This window comes from Athene cunicularia (genome assembly GCF_003259725.1).
Source record: "Athene cunicularia isolate RWA chromosome 1 unlocalized genomic scaffold, athCun1 chr1_part2, whole genome shotgun sequence".
NCBI lineage: Eukaryota > Metazoa > Chordata > Aves > Strigiformes > Strigidae > Athene > Athene cunicularia.
In genome coordinates this window covers 39,300,981-39,323,661 of record NW_020799092.1, presented here as the reverse complement: position 1 = coordinate 39,323,661, position 22,681 = coordinate 39,300,981, and the positions used below count along the sequence as shown (strand labels likewise).

The following is a 22,681-nucleotide window of genomic DNA, read 5'->3' as shown; positions in this document are numbered from 1 at the left end:
TCAGCCGCTCCCCGTACGACCTGTGCTCCAGACCCTGCACCAGCTCCGTTGCCCTTCTCTGGACACGCTCGAGTCATTCAATGTCCTTTTTGTAGTGAGGGGCCCAAAACTGAACACAGGAATCGAGGGGCGGCCTCACCAGTGCCGAGTACAGGGGTCAGATCCCTTCCCTGTCCCTGCTGGCCACGCTATTGCTGACACAAGCCAGGATGCCATTGGCCTTCTTGGCCCCCTGGGCACACTGCTGGCTCCTGTTCAGCCGGCTGTCAGTCAACTCCCCCAGGTCCCTCTCTGACTGGCAGCTCTCCAGCCACTCCTCCCCAAGCCTGTAGCGCTGCTGGGGGTTGTGAAATAAGTGAAAAGAGGAGTGCAAGGCTATCATGTTTTACTGGTTGATAAAGTACAGAAAGTTTCAAAGAGTTGTTAAGGTGTTCTTGCCATCCCCTTAGGTGTACAGCCATTAACATCTGAGATGGAGAGCTACAGTGATACTGTTCATCCCCACAGAAGCAACTTTGGAAGATTAGAATTAGATCTGTGCTGGAATATTATTGTCCAGTGGTCTTTGGCCAAAGGAGGAAGATATACAGTATTTTGGTCAATAGTATTTTCTGTACTGTAAGTTCCTCCATTTGCACATATCTAACCCAGTGATGACCCTGTGCCCAGAAGGGCTGCTGGCAGTCATGGTGTCACATAGCTCCCTGTGCAATGCAGTGTGCTCTTGAAGTCATGTATTTCTCAACATGCTCATGCTGAGCTTTGAAAATGAAGATTCATTATTATGTCAGGCTTATAACTGGTACAACTGATAGGTGTATACAGCAGAAAAGGATTCATATTTGATAGTCAATATAGAGAAATAAACAGAAGAAAAGATAGTAAAACCATGATGAAGTCTTGAATTGAAGTGTCTGTATACACCTGGGAAAAGGGGTTTAGTGAGTTAGAAGATGATGTTCTATGTGGTATTTTTCTAGCGCTAACCTCATCTCATCTGAGATCTTTGAAGCAGGCTGTTTATTTTTCCAGATTAATGTTGCCTCAGACAGTTGGAAATGCTTTCCTTGAGAGACTGGCTGATTATATTCTGGTGAAGACTACCTTTGGATTTTCTCTTGCTTGGGATGGAAACTCTGGCATTTATATTAAGCTGACAGAAGATCATAAGGGAAAACCTTGTGGCCTCTGTGGAAATTTTAATGGCAATAAATATGATGACCTGATACTACAAAATAGTAAGTAACTAACTTGGAAATACACACCTTGTGTGAACAACTTCTGTATTCGCTTTAAATATAATATTGTAAAAAGACAGAGTCCCGTTTCATTTATTTCAGTAGAAAATAGAATATCAGTTCCATTCTTTCTCCTCATTAAAAATGCTAAGGGAAAAGGTCCTAGTTCAAGAAAATATATGTATGTTTAAGCCTTTTCTTGCTCAGCAAAGCACTTGGTGTATGTTTATCTTAGCTGACGAAAGCACCTTCAAATAATAAATAAATAAACAAATGCTTGTGATTTTTTTATCTGTTTAAAGATGGAGGGAGAAGGAGAGAAGAGCCAAAATATTAATATTTGGAAAAAGAACAATCTTGAGTCCTTCATTTATATGAGCATCATAACAATGATAGCTGAAATATGTAAAATTCAAAGCTGTTTCCAGGGTCCTTGTATCTCTTTGTTGATACTGTGTATTAGGGGCCTCCAGCTACCCTGTAGGATGAGGAACTGCCCAATGCTGCATCTGAGGCAGAGATGACTTGCTAAACTGGTAGAATATTCTGTAGTCTCTGTAGGGAATACTCTATCTTTTGTCCTACTTGAAACTAATGTGAAAAAAAAAAGAACAAAACAAAAAAAAAGAACAATCTTGAGAATATGATGAATATTTTTCTCAGTCTCTGATAAAAACATATAGGACTATTTTACCGTTACCATTAATTGCTGACAAAATCTAGTCCTAAGGCCCTGCATATTCTTAAATCACAAAAGTTATCTCACTGTAACTTTTTCCCCCCTCCTCTGTTTTTCCCCATTTTTTATGGTCAATAGGGGAGCTTTTTGGCTTTCCAAGTGAAGGAAGATGAAGTGTACTTATCTTTGTATAGTCTTTAAAAATCTGCCCAACATAAATTTTTCATACCTCTTCTGTCATGAGAACAATAATTTCCCTGTTTCAGGAACACATCAGCTAACACCAGAGTATGGTATGTTTAATAATTAGTTAAAACTGATGATCTGGAAAAATGTAGAAAAATGGAGTTTGGAGGAGATAGTGAATTCACATGATCTCTAAAAAATAGTAATTTCAGTATCTTTAAATACGTTATCTGTAATAAAAGACTTCCGACTCTTCTAGCATTTTTTTCTAGCATTTTTCTTTATCAGAAATGATAGTATCATTGTAGTGTACAGTCAAGAGTGCTATGAATCCTTTTAACCTTGAAACAGTTACCTTGACTCTGTGCAAATACAAAGCATGAAGCTCTGATATCTTCATAAGAATAAACTACTAAATCAAATTGCTTCTAAACGGCAACATTTTTCTAAGTTTTTCCAAATCTTATAATTCATCTGGGATGATGATTTATCTCCCCCAGCTAAAATGCTTCCCCCATTAGTGTATGGGAAGCTCTTACATCTATCCTGAATCTTATGGAATCTGAATGCTCTCTGTTTGTAATGCCCCAAATAAATAAGTTGCTGAGAGGCATGTAATAGTCCATTTCAAAGCACAGTTTAGAAACAAGCTCCTTTTCTGGTTTGTTATCTTCATCTTTAATGGCATCTTTGTATTGCTTTAATATACTAGGCTGTATCTGTGTGTAGAACTGTTTCAAGGACCGTGATTTTATTTTATGGCAATTTTTGAGGACTTAGAAATTTTTTTCAAGCTATGTCAAAATGTAAATAAAATATTTTTAATATTTTTGCAGAAGCAGAATTATGTCAGCAGGTTTACCTCTAGATCAAACCCCAGCTTTTTGTTTGGGAAGGGTTTTCTGCATAAAGAACTATTCTGTCAGAAGGAGAAATGTTTTATGTCTTCCTGGCTCTTCAGTAAAATTGCCTGGTGGTTAGGATCTTATCTTTGTTTATTTGTGGAGATCCAAGTACAAATACCTGATTAGCATGCTTTGGAGCTTTCCACATTACAGAGTGTCAGACTGTACATTTTGTGCTAGAAGAAGTTACATTAAGTTTTGGATAGTACAGCTCTGAAAAAAAATATTGTAATCTGGTTTCATTTCAGTACTGTATCTCCTAACCATACATAGAAACAGCTAACCGTAGCATAGATACCTATTATTGTAAGGTTCTTCAAGGTGAAGGCATGATACACTTTTAAAAATACTTAACATAAAGAAACATTTAGTTCTTGATGCAAAAATATGGAAATTTGGCTCTGTTTCCTTACTGCCAACCTTCTTGTATGTTCATATATCTTCCTCAGCCTGTTGCCATGACTTCCAGTCACATATCTTGTTCATTAATTCTCCCATGCCCATGCTGTGAGTAGAGCTGGGCACATAGTGGTGTGTTTGTTGTAGAGCTTTTCTGCAGCAAGGGAAAAGAAGGGAGATAATAGTGCTAAGTGACCTTTGTGAAACATGATGAAAGCCTTAAATTGTTTAAAGAAATGCATTTTTTCTTAAGTATTTAATGCATTACACTTGTCCTTGTTTCTATATTTGTTATAAAATTGTCAGTGATTGCACTTTAAAAACCCCAACCAACAACTTGTTATATATATATATATATATATATATATATATATATAAATGTAGTATGAAACACTACCTGAAATTAAAAAAGAAAAAATCACATTACCACCTGTACTCTGAACATATCTGTAACTGGGGTAATGAACACTATGAAAAACTACAAGAAATTTCCAAGCTGCTTTTTGTGTTTGTATTGACAATTCTTTTTCCTGGGTGCACTTGCAATGTTTTCATGCAGTAGGTGAATATACTGAAGACATCGCTGAATTTGCCAATAGCTGGGCTGTGCAAACATCAGATGATGTAGCTTGTGTACCTACTGCCTCAGATTTTTCCAGTCCTTGCTCAGCTGATGCAGAATCCACTGAGGTAAATTAATCATGTTTTATATATATAAATATATATCTTCTTAATCTTCACTGCCTAGTGATGGTACAAGAATCTAGCTATATACACCACGTTGAAAAAAACCTTAAATGCACTGAGGCTTTGAGAAACAGAAGATTTATATCAGGACTATTTCTAGGGAATGTCTGAAGATCTTCAGATTTTTAGCTTAAAAGTACAAAGGCTTGGATAGCATGTGCCAAGTGGCACCGGTCTGCTGGCAGAGCTTTTCATTGCTGCATTGAACTTGGGTTCAGCTCCCAGTCCTAGCATTTTACACCTCATTATTTTGGAAATTGTGAAATACTGCAGAAGTAACATACTCAGCTTCTGCATTGACACAAAATGCTTTTGCTGTCATTTCACACACTTTCATCCCAGCTGGTTTAGGAGCAGCTGGCAATCAAGCCAGCCTAGGCAGAGAGGACAAATTTTAAGAATAATAATAATAAAGGAGACATAATAATGAATTGAGACTGTGAGATTCTCAGATTTTAATGAGGATATAAAGGACCTTAGATTAGGGAAACAAAGCTAAAAAGAATTATGCTTGTTCAGAAAGTATTTTCTAACTGTCATTTACTGATTCTCCTTAATGTGCAGGACATATTCTTCAAGTGCCAAATATTCCTACAGTTTCCTTTTCTCAGCTGTCATGAAAGCATAGATCCATATTCTTATATTTCTAGCTGTATGAATGATCTTTGCAGGTAAGACTGGAGTTCTTGTGTATTTATTTTTGACGCATTAAGTGAATGTTCACTCTTTTGTTTGATACCAGAACTGAACAGCATTGAGGGAAGTTAAGAGGAACCAAGTTCAAAGCAAAGGAGATGGGGTTTCTCAGTGAGTGATTTAGTGTGGAAACAAAGGGCACAGAACCTTGCCTGCCAAGGGATATTTTGATTGCTAAAGGTTTACATGGATTCAAGGAAATACTAGACAAACACATGGAAAAGAAATCCATGGAGAATCATTAATGACAAAAGAGGAGCTGCTAGTCACAAAAAACCTAAAACCTGTACCTGGAGGTCTTGAATTAAAAATATGAGGAGATGATACTGGAGGGAAATATCAATGGTACTGGAGGAGCTGGACCATTTGTCTGACACAGTCTGACCGTTTCTATAAGCAACCACTATGGTTCAAATTAGTAGAATTTTTCAAAGTAGTTTTCTTTATGTAAATTTAGAGTTGTCAAAAGAAATTAAACTCTCATTGTCTTTGGTGGGAGTTCAGCTGCTGGCGTTAGATGCATACCTGGTATTTTTCCCTTAGCACTCCAGACTCCTGTTTAGTTCTTGTCATTCAAGTTAAACTGGTGTTCCAGTGTATAACTGAATAAATGACTGTGCAGTGAACCATTTCTTTTGTAGAAGGGTTTTTAAATTAAGAAGTAATTGTCATAAATGGCAGAATTTTTTCTAGATACTATTATGGCTTTCTCAGAGTATCATCAATTTAATCAAAAATATACGGAAAGGATCACAAGACTAAAAGTAAGAATCACTCAATATAATCCATTACAACTTGTTAGTTAATTTTGGATGAATTTTTAGTTTTCTGCTTTACCATAAATTCAAGATGGAAGAATTTGTGTTTGTAGGCAAATCTCCAAAGTGTGCTTCTTGAAGTTGATGATCTGTACATTGATTTTACTCAGAGAAGAGATGAGTTGCTTCTGTATGGTCTCTTTGTAAATCAGGAGTTTATTGTGACTTTTTCTCAGTAGAAGAAGAATAGTGACAAGAAAATTTTCAAATGCAATATTGCATCAGTGTCGTGGTGTTAAGGTGGATTTGGTTTTTGTCAACATGCGTATGTTGATGTGAATGGTGTGAACATTAAAAAATGTAAAGGAAGTTTCTGTGTGTCAGAACCTCATTAATTTAGGCTTATTTTGTTTATAAAAGAGACCTCTCTTCTTGTGGCTTAGTGTCAGTTTATGAAGTTTATTGTGGGGCCAACTATTCTTTTCTATTAAGACCCATTTAATTGGATTAGATAAGGAGAGCTGGAGAGATTCTGATCAATGTAACAAAGAGTATGGTGGTGTCTGATTTGATAACAGATGTGTTGAAAGCAGAATACGAACACAATATAATACATTCTTAAGACCATTAATTTTGGAAGTATGATCTTTTGTGCTGAAAGACAAACTCAGCTGATATGTCACAGTCATGCTTATAATAGAAATGTCATGTTATAACTAGTTCGTTTTGGCATCAAGTCCTCCACAGTGAGTGATGGGAGTTGTTGGACTTTCACAGTAACAAAAGGTTGGTGGTATCTCGCCTTATGTGACTTACACCTGAATAAAATTTGAGCTTACCTAAACACTGATCAATGTCTCTTTACTTGATCCTCTCAAAAATGCACTGTACAGATTCTTCTGTATAGACTAAGGCAGAGACAATGCCTTTGACCAAGGTCATGCTGTAAATCCCTGAGCCTGTCTACAGTATTCAGAGGATAATACTTCTGGCTCTGAGCCCTTCAGCACAAGATCAGAATTACACCAACAGAGTTCTTCTCACCTAAGTTCAAGGGCTGATAGGCAGTTGGAAACTTGAACTTGTTACTTGGACCAGAATGTCTTTTTTATCAGTGTAAGTCAGAGTTTCCATGTCATGCACGAGGGAGAGGGCCTGAGACGTGGATCTTGAGACTGTTGAGATGTCCATTGTCCTCAAGAAAAGTTCATATTTCTCTTTCACCACAAGCAGCATTTATCTTTTTGGTAATAAATTAGTGATTATATTGTGGTAAATTAAAATGAAGTAAGTTTTTGTAAGATCAAATGATAGAAGCACAACAGTGTATTCAGTATAGCTCATTCCTTTTCATGATATTTTCATTGTGTGCCATTATGACTGAATGGCAGCTATGTGTGAAGTATCCTGTGCAGTGTCCCTTGGCAGAGATTGGTAGATGGGATTTGCGTTTCTTGACTACTGTCTTGTTTTATCATTTCAGAGTGGATGATGATGAAACATACTGCAGGGCAGTGACAGAGTACGCTAGAGCATGCTCTCACGCTGGGTCCCCAGTACGGGACTGGAGGGATGACTTTCCTGCCTGTAGTAAGACTCTTTAATAAAGCATACAATATGACCTTTGAGATACTCCATGTATTCATTTCAAGTAATTCCATCTTGACATTTGTCACTACAGGACTCTAAACTGATACTGAAGTAGATCAGCCAGCTTCACTATTGCTGGCAAACAATGAAGTCAATGACTTGCTAGAGGAGTATTTTAATTCCATTATGATCTGATCTAGATCCATACAAAATTCATGTTTCCACAGATTGCGTGAAACATCATATATGCTGATAATATTCTAGGACAAAGAACAAACATCTGTGGAGATCTGATGTTGCCCCTCTTCCCAGATGACCTTTCACCCTCTACTGGCCCTATAACAGTATGAATACAGTTAATCCAGCTCCTTCTAGTTATCACCACCACCCATCAACTGCAGTTCAGCCTCATGCACAAGACTTTGAACTAGCTGAGACATGAGCACATGTTCCTCTGTCACAGAAACTATAACTTTTTTTGGAGGGGTGATGTAAGAATTTGACAAAGACAGGCATAAATACTGGTGTGAGATTCAGTTCAGTTCATCAGTTAAAACCTCTCCAAACAATTCATTGTGCCTGACCTGAATAATTACAGGCTGCACATCTGTTTACTTAGGAGAGAAGCATTCTCCAGTATGGAGAAAGAAATTTCACTAATGTTAAATGTATCATGTATTTTTATTAGCTGAGAAGTGTGAAGACAGCTTTGTACACCGTGACTGTATCAGTTGTTGTCCACCAACCTGCACATTTGAAAAAGATTGTCTTGGCAGCAACCTACACTGCTTAGATGGCTGTTACTGTCCAGATGGTAAGTACTGTCGATTTTGTGGGAAAAAATACGTGTAAAGCTAATATCCAACATCATAAGAAAGTTGTCTAAATAGATTGTGCTTAAAGTTAAAGCTGAAAATACAAATACTGTAAATTCTGCTCTAGCTGTTGTTATTCTCACTGTGATTCTTCCTTTTACTCTGTTCTAAACATTTCTCTAGAATACAAAGGTGGGTCAGAATGAAACATCAGTTAAAATCTTGAACCACCACTAATACTTGCTACAGTAAGATACTGCATAGATTTAATCTACTTTAATTATTCCAAAGTCTACCGAAGTTTTGTTTGAACAGAATGTGTCTTTTGCTCTGTACATGAAAACAAACTTCCTAAGCCTGTACTTGATAAAAATTAGGGACCATGACCTGTCCTGTTCTAGAAGGACTAAAGATTATGGAATCTCAGAATCTTTTCATTTTTGAGTCTGTACAGTTTTACATGCTTAAGGCAGACATTTTTCATAAAGCAACTACTGAGGGTGACAACTGCTTTAAGACAGCTTCACTGTTCATCACAGAGCTCTCTGCACTCACTTGGTGACTCCTTTTGCTGGTCCCCAGTTAAGACTGGTGGGAACACATTCTGGCAGATTTAAATGTTTGAGACAGATGGGGGAAGAGCAGTGATCCGGAGTTTCTTAATTTATTTTTTATCTCATTTATTAACTTCCCTCCCAATAGGTCTCATTATGGAAAATGGAACTTGTATCTCTGTGTCGAATTGTCCTTGTATTTATCATGGAACTGCCTTCCCTGTAGGCTCAAAAATTGAACAAGAATGTAGCAACTGGTATGTGAAATCCTCATGTCTGCGTTTCCTCTCTCTGTGACTGCTGCCCATGGTTAGTTTATTGCGGTAGTCACATTTACATTTTAAAGACTAGTTAGTATCTATGTTTTACAGACTGAGCCCCATGAACCACTAAATTATGCAATCTATTCTATGGAAAGGATGAATTCAAGACATATTAGTGTCAAATCTGCTTTTTTTTTTTTTTTTTTCTGAAGATCAGAACACTGAATTTCTGTGTGTTGTGATTTTTCTTTTAGTATTTGTATTGGTGGCCTTTGGAACTGCACTGATCATGATTGCCCAGGTATCGGTATTTCATTACTCTTTTCTTAGTGAACATAATGGATAAACTTTTCAGAAGACAACAGAACCAAATATGATCCAAGGGCTTGGGATGTTAATTTAAGAAGAAAGATTAAGCAGATGGATGTTGAGAGTAGCAGTGGGACAGCTGCGGTGAAGTTGTTAACTGCCTGACCATACTCCTCTTACCTTTTCTCATTTGCTTCCCTAGTGTTACATCCACCTCTTGTTTTCTATCTCCTATTTATGCTCTATGTTCTTTGGGGCAGGCTGTTTATTTCTACTGCCTGTTCAATACCTAGGACAAGCATAAGAATCTCCTCACTTCTAGATGCAATTGTAATGCAAGTAATAAGAAAAATGTCATTCTGATGCTCAGGGTGCTGTATTTTCTCTTTTATAACAGCAGTTGGTGTTTGGATAATCATCCTTATCTTAAAAGATTACCTGTCTCTGTAATGGGTTATTCAGAGGGACATGGAGTGGTTGGGTAGTGAAATTCCCATAATAGTTCTGTATCTTACACAAGATTATACTAGGAAACTTGTGAAAGAGACAATTTTTTACAAATGAAGGAACACCCTCTGAATGAAGTAATAAACAAGGTTTAAGAGTTACTAAGAAAGGCTTGACAGGGTGGGTCTGTAGTGTAAAGCACTTGACATAGAACTGCTCCATATGTCTTGTGTGTGTTGTGTGTGTGTGGGGTGTTAATTATAACTACTTTAGTCTGGTCCTAGGGACTGAATGCCTGTTTGTAATGGGAGTGGTAGCTCCCACAGAGCACCTCCTGCACTAGTTACAGCCAAAATGATTCTAGTTCATGTGCTCTGACACTGCCCCGAAGGTGTGAATGAAAGTGCAGTAAGTGGGGATGCGCAGGAGACTTGCTTCAACAGTGCACTCCTGCTCTGAACTGAAAAATTAATGTAGATGTTCCCTGAGGACAGACACCTGCAGCCTCTCCATGCCTGAGGTAACAGGCAGTGCCATAATACCTAGATGGAAGGAGAAAGCATCTTGTCCTCTCTCACACTCAGTCATGCCAAAAGATGATGAGGAAGAAGATTCTAGGAAATTTCAGAGTTGTGATAAAGAGAAAACTCTTTTATATTTTAGAGAACTCATAATAAAGAGAAAACGCTTTTAGAGAACTTGTGACTCAAGGCTTCTCATATAGTTAGAACCAAAAGATGCTGCACATCAGTTTGTGCAATATGAGATGGTATGTGATGAAACTAGGTTTATATAACATATTTTATTTACAAATGCTGTATTTGTAGATAGATTAAAATTAGCCTGGATTATGTGCTTAGAAATAAGGAGAAAGTTTCTTATTTATCTGTCTTCCATCATTTACAGAATAATGATACGTTCTTATGCAAGTTAACATTCTTGTTTATCCTTTTTCTCTCAAGCTGAGTGCTCCATCACAGGTAGCTCTCATTTCACAACATTTGATGGACGTCATTTTACCTTTCTTGGGATTTGCCAGTACATTTTGGTAAAAGGCACTGGAAAAAATAAATTCACAGTCACTTTACAGAAAGCACCTTGTGGACAGGTAAGTCACATTTTTGTTGAACATTCAGAACAAATGTGTCCATCCATATTTCAGGCAATCTTGTATAGGTTCTACTGTAAACTATCAGGTTATGTTTAACAGAAAATACAAATTGAAACCGTTTTACAGCTTTTTTGTAAGTGATTGTATTGCTACATGTTATGTGTTGCCCTTTGTAAAATTGCGTTTTTAGAGGGATAAAGTCTAAAGAGTTACTAATTTATGCACATTAACCAAGTATACACATCTTTGGTTATGGTACAAAGAGATGTCTTAAGCTTTAGAAAAGCTCTTGCTGGCAGCATTGAACAGATTTAATACACTGCTAGTTTGGCAAGACATTTTTTTTTTTTTTTGGTAGCTTTAGATTTTTTATTTGATACGTTACAGCATATTTAATTTGTTGGAACAATGCCTTTTAGAAAACTATTCAAGAGACTAGCCACAACACATATTTGTTTGAAAGTATTTTGGCAGGTATCCAACAACAGGCTTTATGAATAGAGGTGATTATAAAAAGTACTTATCTGTGAGACTGGATTTAATGTTGTTATTAGTCACCTAGGATCTCAGGAGAAGGAGCTCTGAGACTGTGACTCACAGCTGCCTGTGTGCTGCGGGGGGCCTCAGGCATGGAATGGTTGGTTAGGTAGTCACTGAGAGACAAGGATACTACTGGAAATGACCCTTAGCACAACTCTAGGCACCTTGGAAAGTTTCTGGGTGAAAACATAGGGGCCCTGGGAAGCATAAGATGTTTGCTTTAAGCTGGTTATGTGTCATCTTTTCTCCTGTACTTAGGTTCACAAATTCTGCCTGGATAGCACTCTGAAATGATGGGTGTGAGTTAGTTTATAGGTCACCATATCGTGATAGCCAGATATTTATAAAGCATTGTACTATAGTTCTGGAGAAATGATATCCTTTTGGTCTGCAGTAAGAGATCATGACTACATTTCAAGATGAGAAGCAACTTCATGTGCACAATAGTTTCTTTCCCCTGCGTTGCTGCATTTGGTCTCTAGTTGCACTAGCATGATATAGACAGTGTCACACTCTTGCTCAAACACTGGTTAACCCAGCAATGAGGAGCACTCAGGGTGGCCATGGAAGTGTGGCTGTTTGAGCCCAGTATCAGTACTTGGGGCCCCCTGTCCACTTACTACTACTGCCATAGTAGCTAAAATGCACTGTCCTGGCTTTTATATGACTATACAATGCTTTATTATGTTCTACATACAATTTCGGGTACTCTGTTTAATGCTTCAAGTGATAGTTTACAACTGAATTACCTGAGAGTTCTGGTATTTCTTTTCTGTACAACTGTTTTTTTTTTCTCATTTGTTTTTGCTTTCCATGGTAATATTAATGTCTTTGCCTGTTTCTGATGGTGAAACTTGTTTTCACTTAGAACTTTGACCACGCCTGCATTGAGTCTATAACACTAGTTCTTGAAGATGATGTGAGCAAACAAGTAACTCTCACGAGATATGGTCAAGTCCAAACTGGCCTTAACCAAGCTTTTAACCTTAATGGTAAGAAGTGCATGGAATATAATTTTGCAAGAGTTCACATTCTTTCTTTTATATGCTCCAAAGCTTTTTAATAATATATGTCTATGAAGAATGAATTTCTTCAAACGTAACTTATGAAATGTACAGTCACTTCATATAACCTTAATAATGGTTCTAGAAATGCACTATTTCAGCCTGTGAAATAGTGCTTCATTATGCCCTCATTTCTTTTGAAGGCTACCTTCTTATTTGGAAGATTACCTAGAAATTCCACTCATTTTGTTTGTGTTTAGTGGGGAAGAGGTAAGAAAAAAAAGGGAAGCGAAGAGAGGTTGGAAATCATCTTGATGCTGATGTTGGGGTCTAGCTTGATTAAAACTTTTTGGAATAAATGCCATGAAATAGAATCCATGTGCTTCACAGGATCTACATTTCTTTCAGCACTGATTTATGCTCTCATTTCAGGCAGGTTACTTCATCTTTTTGGAAAGCACAGTAAAATAAATCAGCCTTAAAAGTATGTTATAACATTAAGCACTGAAGGTAGTAATAATACTGCTAAATTTTGTATCTTACAGTGATCAGTAGTAAATTCTTACTGGATTTTTTTTTTTTCTTTGTGAAAGAGTAAAGTGGGAGTTCCCCTTCCGTTTCCCAGCCTCTGGTAAAACAGAGTTTAGGGAGTTCTGTGCTGGTCCTTTCAGCTATGTCTTTTCTTCATTGAATTTGTCCAGTCACGGTTCTGCTTTTGGCATTCACAGCTTCCTATGGCAATGAGTTTCATAGCTCAGTTATATTTTCAGCTATGTTGACAGTTCTGCTTTATAATTTAATTGATAATTTCATTTTGTGTCTTGAATCAGTCCCTAATCACTTTCTTGTCTCTCTCTATAGTCTGTGACAAATATAATCTATCAATCACAAATATTTTGGTGCCACATTCTTGATAATTGGGTTTATCTAGTAAGTCTTATCAGCTAAGAACATCTTTAAGCATCACATAAGCATTTTATCTGTCTCTTCTCAGTTTATACTTCTAAGTGGTTTTGTGTGCAGGCAGAGAGGCTTATTGTGAAGGTAGATCTGCTTTAAGTCTGCAGCTGCAAGTAGCCCAACAATGTGCAGCAAATGAATGCTGTGACTGTGAAATTTCCATTTCCTCACATAATGGATTTGCTGGGGAGGAAAGCTGGGAATTTGATAGGGCCTTAGTTCACATACAGTCTAAGGAAGGAACTATACTGATGTCGTATCAATAATAGTGAGAGAGAACCTTCTATCTAAAGATTGCAATACACTTTACAGACATCTGTTAATTAATCTTATAGCATCTCTGGAGACTAAGAAACAAGTGGTTTCTTGTCTTCTCATTGCCAGGGACATGCTGTTAAAAAAAAAAAAAAAAGAAATGAAAGAGTGGTTTCTGGGTAACTGACAGGTACAGAAAGGTGAGAGATTTTTTTACTGTCAACAGTAGTTGAAATTCCTGATTTGTGCTGCTGATGAAAAAGTTATATAGTTTCATAAGTTCAGATGGAGAATGGGTGAAGTTATTTGGCTGCAGATGAAGTTGTGCATAGTTTTTCATTTTATTTCTGAGTGTTCAAAATCTATTTTGTTTAAGGTGAAAACTAATACAAGCTGGATTTCAGTGACTTTGGTTTTCTTTTTCTTTTACTATGTGCAGGGGCTATTGAAATTCAGAATATATCTTCTTTCTTTGTTCAACTGAAAACTAATTTTGGTCTGAAGATACTGTTTGCTAAAGATGGAGAGAGGATCTATGTTCAAGTTGATGTCAGCTGGAAGAGAAGAACATTAGGATTATGTGGAACGTACAATGGGAATTTGAGAGATGATTTTCTGTAAGTTGCATATTGTACATTTAGATTGTGTTTAATAACAAGTGAAAAGTTTTGTTGAATGTAATAATGTGATTACTTAATTTCATTAACATGCTCGTACCTTATTAAACTAGCCAGTAGTCACTTTTTAAAATATGAAACTCATAAATTTAGCTAAGTGTGGAGGTTTGACCACCAGAACCAGTACTATAAGTCATTCTAAGATGTTTAGCTAAGTAATTCTAGAAAGCTACCATATTATTTATAGTAGCTATTGGATGATGATATTACTTGAATGCACTTTTTGTTTTCCCTCCCTGTTGCTCCCTTATCATCAGAGCAAATACATGAGCACTGACAAAAAAGAATGGATGGTAATACCAGATCATCCCCATATGATTAACACTTACTACTGCTTGATTTTTTTTTCCCCCACATCAGTTTTTAATGGGAAAAAATATAATTCTGAACGACAGGAAGAGTTTAATTAGAAGGACACACTTTCCTTATTCTTTTATTTCATTTCCTACAAAATTCCTCAAGCTATAATATCACAAAACTTTTCTAGCAATTATAAATGCTTTTGAAATACTTGGTGAAAAACAGTATCAAAATGCAGACAGCCTCTGAAATTAGCTAACTAACAGTGAAATTAGCTAACAAGTCAAATTTTTGACATTTCTCTGAGTGTATGTACTTGAATAAAGGCCAAATTCTTCTTTCATTAATGCCTCCTTGAATCAATTTCAGAGTACCTGAATTAAGCGTGAGGGCAGAATTTGAGTGTAAGAGAACTTTTGTTTGAGTAAAGTATTGAGGAAAAAGCTTCACAAGTCCTCTCTTCTTTTATACCTCACAGATGGAAATTCTTTTGGCATGTTGAATGTTCAATGTGACTATGCATCTAAGGCTTTTTGATGTACTTGCATCCTTACCCATGTAGTCCGTAAGATCAGCAAGATGCTTGCAGTGTTGATTTTTGCTTTCCAGTTCTCCAGCAGGGATGATAGAAGGGACCCCACAACTTCATGCCAATGCATGGAAGGTTTCCTCGGCTTGTTCTGTGCCTATCAATATTCCTGTGGTTGATCCCTGCAACATTAATCAGCAAAATGGTATGTTTTCACATGGAAATCTGGAGTTAGTTGTATTTTATTATTATGGGATTTTTTTTTCTCTGTGAATGAGTTGCACATACAGGTATTTCAATTTCAGTTTTAGATGTACACTCTTAATTTCCTTTTAATTTTTTTTTTTTTTTTTTTGGCAAAGACTATTCATATATTTAGCATGTAAAATGAAATAAGTCCTTTGTAAATACAAGCTAGTTGACCATTTAATGCTGGGTGTACTGGCCATGATTCCTAAATTCTGCTGTCTAATAGACATCCAGAGTGTTAGGCAGAACACTTTCTGTAGTCCTGTAAATTATGCAAGTCAAGATGTGATGCAAGTTTGTAGATTGACAAAGAAAGTACAGGAGACAGTGTCTTGTTGAGTGTGTTCAAATCAAAAGTCCTCTCTCTCTGACTTCTCCATGCTTGTTACATGAAAAGTTTCTTTATCCTACATCTACACTCTCTGAAACAAACGGATGAAAACATCTGAGCTCTGTGGATTTGTTCAAATTCCTGAGTGAAGATTTACTTTTGGCTGGTTGACATGCCTATGTTTTGCATTGAACTTTCACTGTCTCCTTCTTTCCATGTTGCTGTTCTTTTCAGTTGATGAAGACAATGGACAGACAGTATTTGCCAATTTTGTCAGAATTTAGTCTAATATTTTTAACGTTTCAGACACAAGACCTCACTAAGGATGTGGGATCTGGCCATATTTAGAGCCTGTGGGAGCAAGCCTAGAATAACTATAAAACTTTAAGAATCTGGGGCATTCTAAGACTTCCTTCAGTATTGGCTGTCTTCTAAAGCAGTACATCTCAGGCACATTTGCTCTCTCCAAGATACCTCATGCCTCACCTTCAGTTCTGTGCTTCCTCAGTGGAAGGTGGAGTTTGACATAAATGTAAGCTGCTTAGAGCAGGAGGGTGGACTACATAACCTGAAGTCCCTTCCAGCCTGACTTTTCCTGTGATCTTGTAATCACAACTGGACAAAGCAGTCCCTGAGTAAGTGGTCCTGCCTTATGCTACCACCTGTGCTGAGCCAGCACAAGCATTTTTCAAAGTCTGTGATGATCTTAATCTGATGAAACTGAAAAAGAAATGATTGTTTGTTTACTTACTTTGTCAGGTTACTTTTCAACCAAGTCAACTATGTTCCTTGAATCTAGTTTACTGAGAGATTCCAGAAATCCTTCTGTCAGTGTGTGCATGTGGGAATGAACAGGGAGGATGAAGGGTAGGGACACTTTTTTAGCAGCAAAATTGGCTTAAATATGATCCACACTATGGTGTTCCTGAGATATTGCACCGTTTGGGGTGGTAGTATGCTTCAGTGGTAGGAGGAGGATCTGTTGGCATTAGAAGGTATATGGCCAGCTTTGGACTGGCATGCCCTCAAGCTCCAGTTTGTTATTCTTCTTCAGTCCACTTGCCAAGAAGTATACAGCCATTGTTGATTTCAAACCTAAATGAAGCCAACAGCTAGGAAAAAACATATTCCAAGCTCTGGAGGTCTCTTCTAACTAATTCTTTTGAGATATATTATTTTGCCCTTTAAGTTTCCTGCACTACTAGAGGAAGGCATAACTGGTTTTATATAGTTATTTTTATCTTAAGTTTGTTGTTGAGGGACCTGCTTACAATGTCAGTTTTAAACTATAGAACTTTGCAGAAAGACATTGTATGCGAGATTTTGTTGCACAATTGGCTATGTTTGGTTTTAATGTTCTTAACTGTTATATTAAAATGGATCTGGCTAAAACACCGTCACCTTCTTTTAGCCGGGTATGCATCTCACTGTGATATCATCAATCAAGAAGTTTTTGCTCCCTGCCATGCCTACATCAGTCCAGGACTATACTACCAGCTATGCCGCTTTGATGCATGCAAGTGTGGAAGCAGCTGTTTGTGTAATGCTCTGGCACACTATGCTTACATCTGTGGCAAGCACGGGGTCGTCATTGACTTCAGATCTCATATTTCTTACTGTGGTGAGTAATGTTGGCAGAATGGAGTATCTTTTAGAAATGTGTAAAATTCTACAAATATAATTTGCTCTGCAAAATACAGGGATTGTCATTTTTTGCTGGAAACTAGAATTGTGCCATGGGCTAATGACATACTCAGGGGAGAATGCTAATAGCTTTTACATTAGGCATCTGAGTTGGGGACCCTGAGATGCCCCACAGGGGGTCCTGTTCCTTTCCATTGGCTACAGAGAGAATTTAAATTTCTGACTTTGAACCCCTGAGTCATATGGAAGCCCCTATTAGGCTAAAGTAGTCAGGGAGTGGCAGAAGCAGGGCTGTTTCCTAAGCAAAGGCAAGCTGGGGTGGTGGGGGCTCCCCAGGGCAGGCAGGGCAGGGTAGGTAGTGATTTACCAAGTAGGATATAGCAATGATTTAAAACAAGGCATTCCTAAACCATGGAGTAATGCCTCAAGCCTAACTGGACCATTCTTCCTCTCTTGGAAACCTGAATTACTAGATAGACACACCCACCACACACACAACATACATAAAGAATAGACACTTCTTACAAAATAGACTATTCCAGTCAAGGAATTGTCTAACATAAACTCACATGAATCTAAACATTTCTAACTTAAGAAATCAGTAAAAAAGCATGTTTTTCTTATGCATTTTAACTCATCCCAGTGCAGCAAGAGACCATTTTGCTTTGTTGTCCTGCACGCCCATGATATACTTGTTTTCTGTTGTTCACAATTTAAGAGCATGTTGTTCTCCCTTCTCTCTCTCTCTCTCTCCTCCAGCTGTGATGTGTCACAGTGGTATGCTTTATCATCAGTGCTCTTCTTTTTGTAAACACTCCTGTGCTTCATTTTCTGTGGCAAATATCTGTGGTGATGACTGTGCAGAAGGATGTAATTGTCCTGATGGGAAATATTTTGAAGAGTCAGTCAACTTTTGTGTATCAATGTAAGTCATAAGAAAACAGAATATATGCATAGGCAGATTTTCCTCTTTCCAGCAAGATTTAAAGTAGTTTTTCTGGTGTTTCTCTCAAGATGTAGATAACCTAAACAGGATAGCGAGCAATATATGAAGATTTCATATCATTTTGTACCAATCAGTAGTGGGGCCTCATCTGCTACTGTGTGTGCAGCCAGCTACTTCACTTCAGAGAAGATTTATCACATCGCTTTAGAGAAGGGGGATGAAAATTTTTAATTCATGGGAAAGCATTTTCACATGCAAACCTTGTTTTTAACGCTTATGAAAAAATGAGAAGGAATCTATGTAGTAGAAATCCATAAAGTCAGGGATAGTATGGAGAAAGTGATTAGGACTGTCTTTTTTTCTGTCTCACAATGCAAACCCCTTCAGTTAAATGGAAGGAAACAGTCAATGAAAGGAAATAATTTTTGTACATTGTCTACCAAAATTATACAGCTTACCACCATGGGGAGTTACTCAGTTCAGGTACTGAATTAAAAACTGGAATGAATGTTTATATAAATTTCAAGATTATACAGTTATTGTTGTTCATGTGACATGTTTTGGAAAGATCAGGGAAGTTCATACTGTAGGGATAAAGACTGTTTCAGACTATTAAAGAGTGTGAGGTAACGGTATTCCCATAGTTTTGCATGGTTTCTAGCAAATTCTGTTGCTACTTCTATCCCATCTGGCTCTTATCACAGACAAAGTTAATGGATTTTGCTATGATAGTTCCTCTGTCCCATGATTTTGACAGTACTTTGAATGAGAAAAACATGTTGCCATACTACTCCCATAACTGTGAAGAAAAGCTCCTTTCTATAAGACTAATGCACAGAAACAGTAAATAAATAATATGGAGATTGAAGGCAATCCTGGACTTGTTGAAGATGGCAGGAGTTTTGCCACTGAATTCATGCAGTCAGTGTCATCCTTTAGGTTTTTCATTTAGAAGTATACTGTAAATATAAAAACTGAGTTAATAAATTATAAGGCCCATTTATCATAACAGTTTGATAAACGGATCGCCCTTAAATCCCACTTCATCTTGCTTTTGTGTCTACATGAATAAATATTCTTTTAACAGATCTGCCTGTCATTGTCATTACAAGGGCAAAGCCCTCCAGCCTGGAGAAATCCTCCCAACGCCAACAGGTTCCTGGTAGGTTTGAGCATGAAGAATTTTATCTTTCATGTATCACAGTCTGGATGTTACTCAAGGACTTTGAGAATTTTTTCACCTAGAATGAAGGTCTATTGCACCAAGATTTTATTTTTGTTATACACTCAGTAAAAGATTAATATAAATTGGATTAGGTACCTGCCCATTTTAACAACAGAATACCTGGAAAATTCTGTAAACCAGGGACTAAAGAGTAACTCAGCACACATACACAGAGGTTGTAGTCCTGTTCTTAGACCTGGGCACATTATGATAGCAATATGAGGCTGGTTTTGGAAGAATGAATAATGTGATTCTATTTTGGAAAGTCTTTCAAACAAAGTCTTGCAAGGAGCTATATTTGTGTCATTTTGTATTATTAATTCATGATGGAATCCTGACCTCACTGAAGCGAGTGGGGAAACCTCCCAGGTTTCCTGGTCATACTTGTTCATTTTACAATAAATGTTCTCAACCTGCTAATTTAAAATCATGTCTGATTTTTGCTGAGGTTTTATGTATTATAGTTGTTGTAACTGAAGCTTGGTAATCATGTAGTTCAAGAGGTGAGAGTAGGAGCAACATTTTTTCTGCCATTGCTATGCCTCTGCGCTGCATTTCCCCCCCCCATTTTTTATAGGAAAATGAAAAAATGAGGACTGCGTTTATATATGTATTTCTCTGCAATTCTGTATTTTATCATTAAAAGACTAAAGCTGTGTATCCTAATGTCTGTGCAACAGGAAATTTATGTACTCTATAATTCCTTATTCACCAAGGCAGATAAGATTTTCTGTTACACTGCCAGCATCCTGAATCACCTGGCTCTACATTCCCGCAGAGGCTGACATATACCCAGCTTCCTTTTTATTCCAGTGAAAGTTAGGCAATTAAATAGTACATAAACACCTTTGTTAGTTTGGGCCCTCATTACAGGTCAGTGATTAGAAAACACCAACAAAATGTTGGTCAGAACTCATGCTTTCAGATCTTAATCCTAATTTTCCCCTTGATTTCTGTTTAAATTGAATTAATTTGTATTATCTTTTTTAACACTGTGGCTACAAAAATTTTTCCCCTTGAATAAAGATGGGTTTGTTTTTCTTTTCCAGTCAGTGTTTGAATGGAACGGTGAAATGCACTGAAACCACTACAGAAAATACAGGTAATTTACAGTCTTGTCTCATATTACAGTTGCACAGAGAAAGTTTTTGACATTGAATAGTCATTTGATTTTGACCTCATATGTATTTTCATTATGAGATACTTAATGTCATGACATATTTAAAATAGGAGGTTAGGAGCACAAGTCTTGGTCTTTTCTCTTTCCTTTTTCTGTAGCACAAATTGTACTACTAAGTCACTTGGGAAATTAAAAAAATAAATAATTACATGTGAAGTGCAGGTCAATATGTTCTCACGGGAATACCTAAAATTAGGCTCACTATCCATGTTTAGGAAGCCTTAATGTCTTGATTTCTAGGAAGTAATTTTAAAATTAATTTCTAATAGTTTTAGAAGGGATTTCAGCACACCGAAAGGTACGCTGCTTCTGAAGATTCTGTCTACCTAAGGCATAATTACTCCATCTTTCAGAATGGGCTGTGTATCAGACCCAGGGTACATAGATCCAGATACTGAATATTAAGTTTTGGTCTATTTTTTTTACATTAAAACATATAATAATTTTATATCTCTGTAATACAAATGAAGTTATAGACTTTTATTCAGGTTGTATTCTTATGTATACTGTAATGTAGGCTAACTGTGCATTAAAATAAATAGATTGTGAACAAAACCAAATAGAATACCTTCAGTGTAAAAGAGGGGTTGTTCTCATTCAACCTGCATTTTGTATTTGAAGTTCACATATGCCCTGAAGGAAAAATCTACTATGACTGCAAATCTCCTGTGCCTGGATTACCAGCAGCAGGTGTGAATTGTGGGATATCTTGTGCAAACCTTGCCATGAACTTCTCCTGTGTCCCCTCACCACCCTGTGCAAGTGGCTGCATTTGCCCCCCTGGGTAAGCTTTGGCAGAACAACCTGGAACACAAGCTATATACGTATTTTTCAAGTTTAACTGCGTTTTTTTTTTTTTTCTCGATTTTTAAATTCCAGTGGTATCAAACCTCTACTTTTGAAGCTATTGTTCTATAAAATTTATCTTGCAGATACACAGTCTGCAAGAGGCTCTTTCTTTTGTCTCTGAGTGTCCTTTCACATTTCTGCTACTGTAAGGCTCCATGCTATAATGCTTCCTCAGTTGGAGTCCTTCAGTTTCTCCATCCTGTGATGGAGACTATGATTCCACTATCCCATGTAATATCTAGCTTGCTTCCAGTCTTATTGGCTGGTATTTGGGGCTCTCTGGGCAGGAGATGACTCACACCACTTGGCGCAGTGGTTTATTTGAGTGTAAAAGCAAACATGACAAAAAATTCATAATGTAAACCATCTGTGTTCTTGCTTACTGCCCATGTAATTGTCTCACCTAGACTTCTACTCAGGCTTACAGGACTGATGCCCAACCTGGGGCAGGGAGGCAAGGGGTGGGGCATGGATCCTGCCCTCTCCCCCTTCGTTCTCTCTGCCTTTCTGAACTCAGACAAAGTTTTTGTTTTCTCAGCTCATATATTTGGATTTGGTGCCCAGAAACAGTCTCGTGAGCTTTGCAGGGGCCAAATCAAAGTAAAAAACCTAAAAGCATTTGTTGTGAAGTTTCTGACAGGATCAACCACCACTCACTCAATCTCTTTCCATTCCCTCCCCTAATACTTGCTGTGCGCACTTTCAGATTTAAAGAATCAATTATGCTGTGCAAATTGCAACAACTTGACCTCAGGTGGAGTGTTCCCTGTTTTTTTTTTCTCAACCTTTGATTTCATTTCACTATATGCTGGAGCCAGTATTCACCTGACAGTATTATCAGCTGTGCACAGATCAGAGTGTAATGAGACTGCTAGAATTCCTGACAGATTTCAGACATAGCTGTTTAAGATTTCACTAGTTGTTCTTGCTTGGTATTCTGTAGTCCTCTAAAACCTCTGCCTGAATTGAGGAATTAGCAGTCAAGACCATTAGTGTTATAGGAATAAACAACTATTTTAAACACAAAAATGGATGAATATGTAAAAGGCATCACATAAATATTAGTAAATTTTAACTGAAACTTCACCATGATATTTCCATGAACTTAAACTAGCAACATTATAATGAAAGTTCATTTGAAAATGTGAAATAATTAAAATATAAATAAAAAAACAGAGCTAAAGCTCTAGTCTCACAGTCAAGTAGTATTTCACCATTTCAAATTGCAAGTTATTTGATTATTTTCTGAATGATAAACTATAAAAAGGGGTACAGACAAGCCAAATCCCAAGTTT

The 22,681-nt window shown here is 37.2% G+C and overlaps 1 protein-coding gene across 1 annotated transcript in view; it reads left to right on the top strand.

The window, feature by feature from the left end:
• OTOGL (otogelin like) overlaps positions 1 to 22,681 on the top strand; it is a 103,512-nt gene that overhangs the window by 12,523 nt on the left and 68,308 nt on the right. Inside the window, exons 8-23 of the mRNA XM_026864945.1 lie at positions 1,033 to 1,238; positions 3,967 to 4,097; positions 4,719 to 4,825; positions 7,092 to 7,198; positions 7,887 to 8,012; positions 8,716 to 8,824; positions 9,085 to 9,131; positions 10,549 to 10,694; positions 12,106 to 12,229; positions 13,896 to 14,073; positions 15,043 to 15,167; positions 16,954 to 17,163; positions 17,946 to 18,111; positions 19,220 to 19,294; positions 20,407 to 20,459; positions 21,159 to 21,321. Coding sequence (XP_026720746.1) covers positions 1,033 to 1,238; positions 3,967 to 4,097; positions 4,719 to 4,825; positions 7,092 to 7,198; positions 7,887 to 8,012; positions 8,716 to 8,824; positions 9,085 to 9,131; positions 10,549 to 10,694; positions 12,106 to 12,229; positions 13,896 to 14,073; positions 15,043 to 15,167; positions 16,954 to 17,163; positions 17,946 to 18,111; positions 19,220 to 19,294; positions 20,407 to 20,459; positions 21,159 to 21,321 — 2,073 coding nt within the window. The remainder of the gene's footprint in view (positions 1 to 1,032; positions 1,239 to 3,966; positions 4,098 to 4,718; positions 4,826 to 7,091; positions 7,199 to 7,886; positions 8,013 to 8,715; positions 8,825 to 9,084; positions 9,132 to 10,548; positions 10,695 to 12,105; positions 12,230 to 13,895; positions 14,074 to 15,042; positions 15,168 to 16,953; positions 17,164 to 17,945; positions 18,112 to 19,219; positions 19,295 to 20,406; positions 20,460 to 21,158; positions 21,322 to 22,681) is intronic.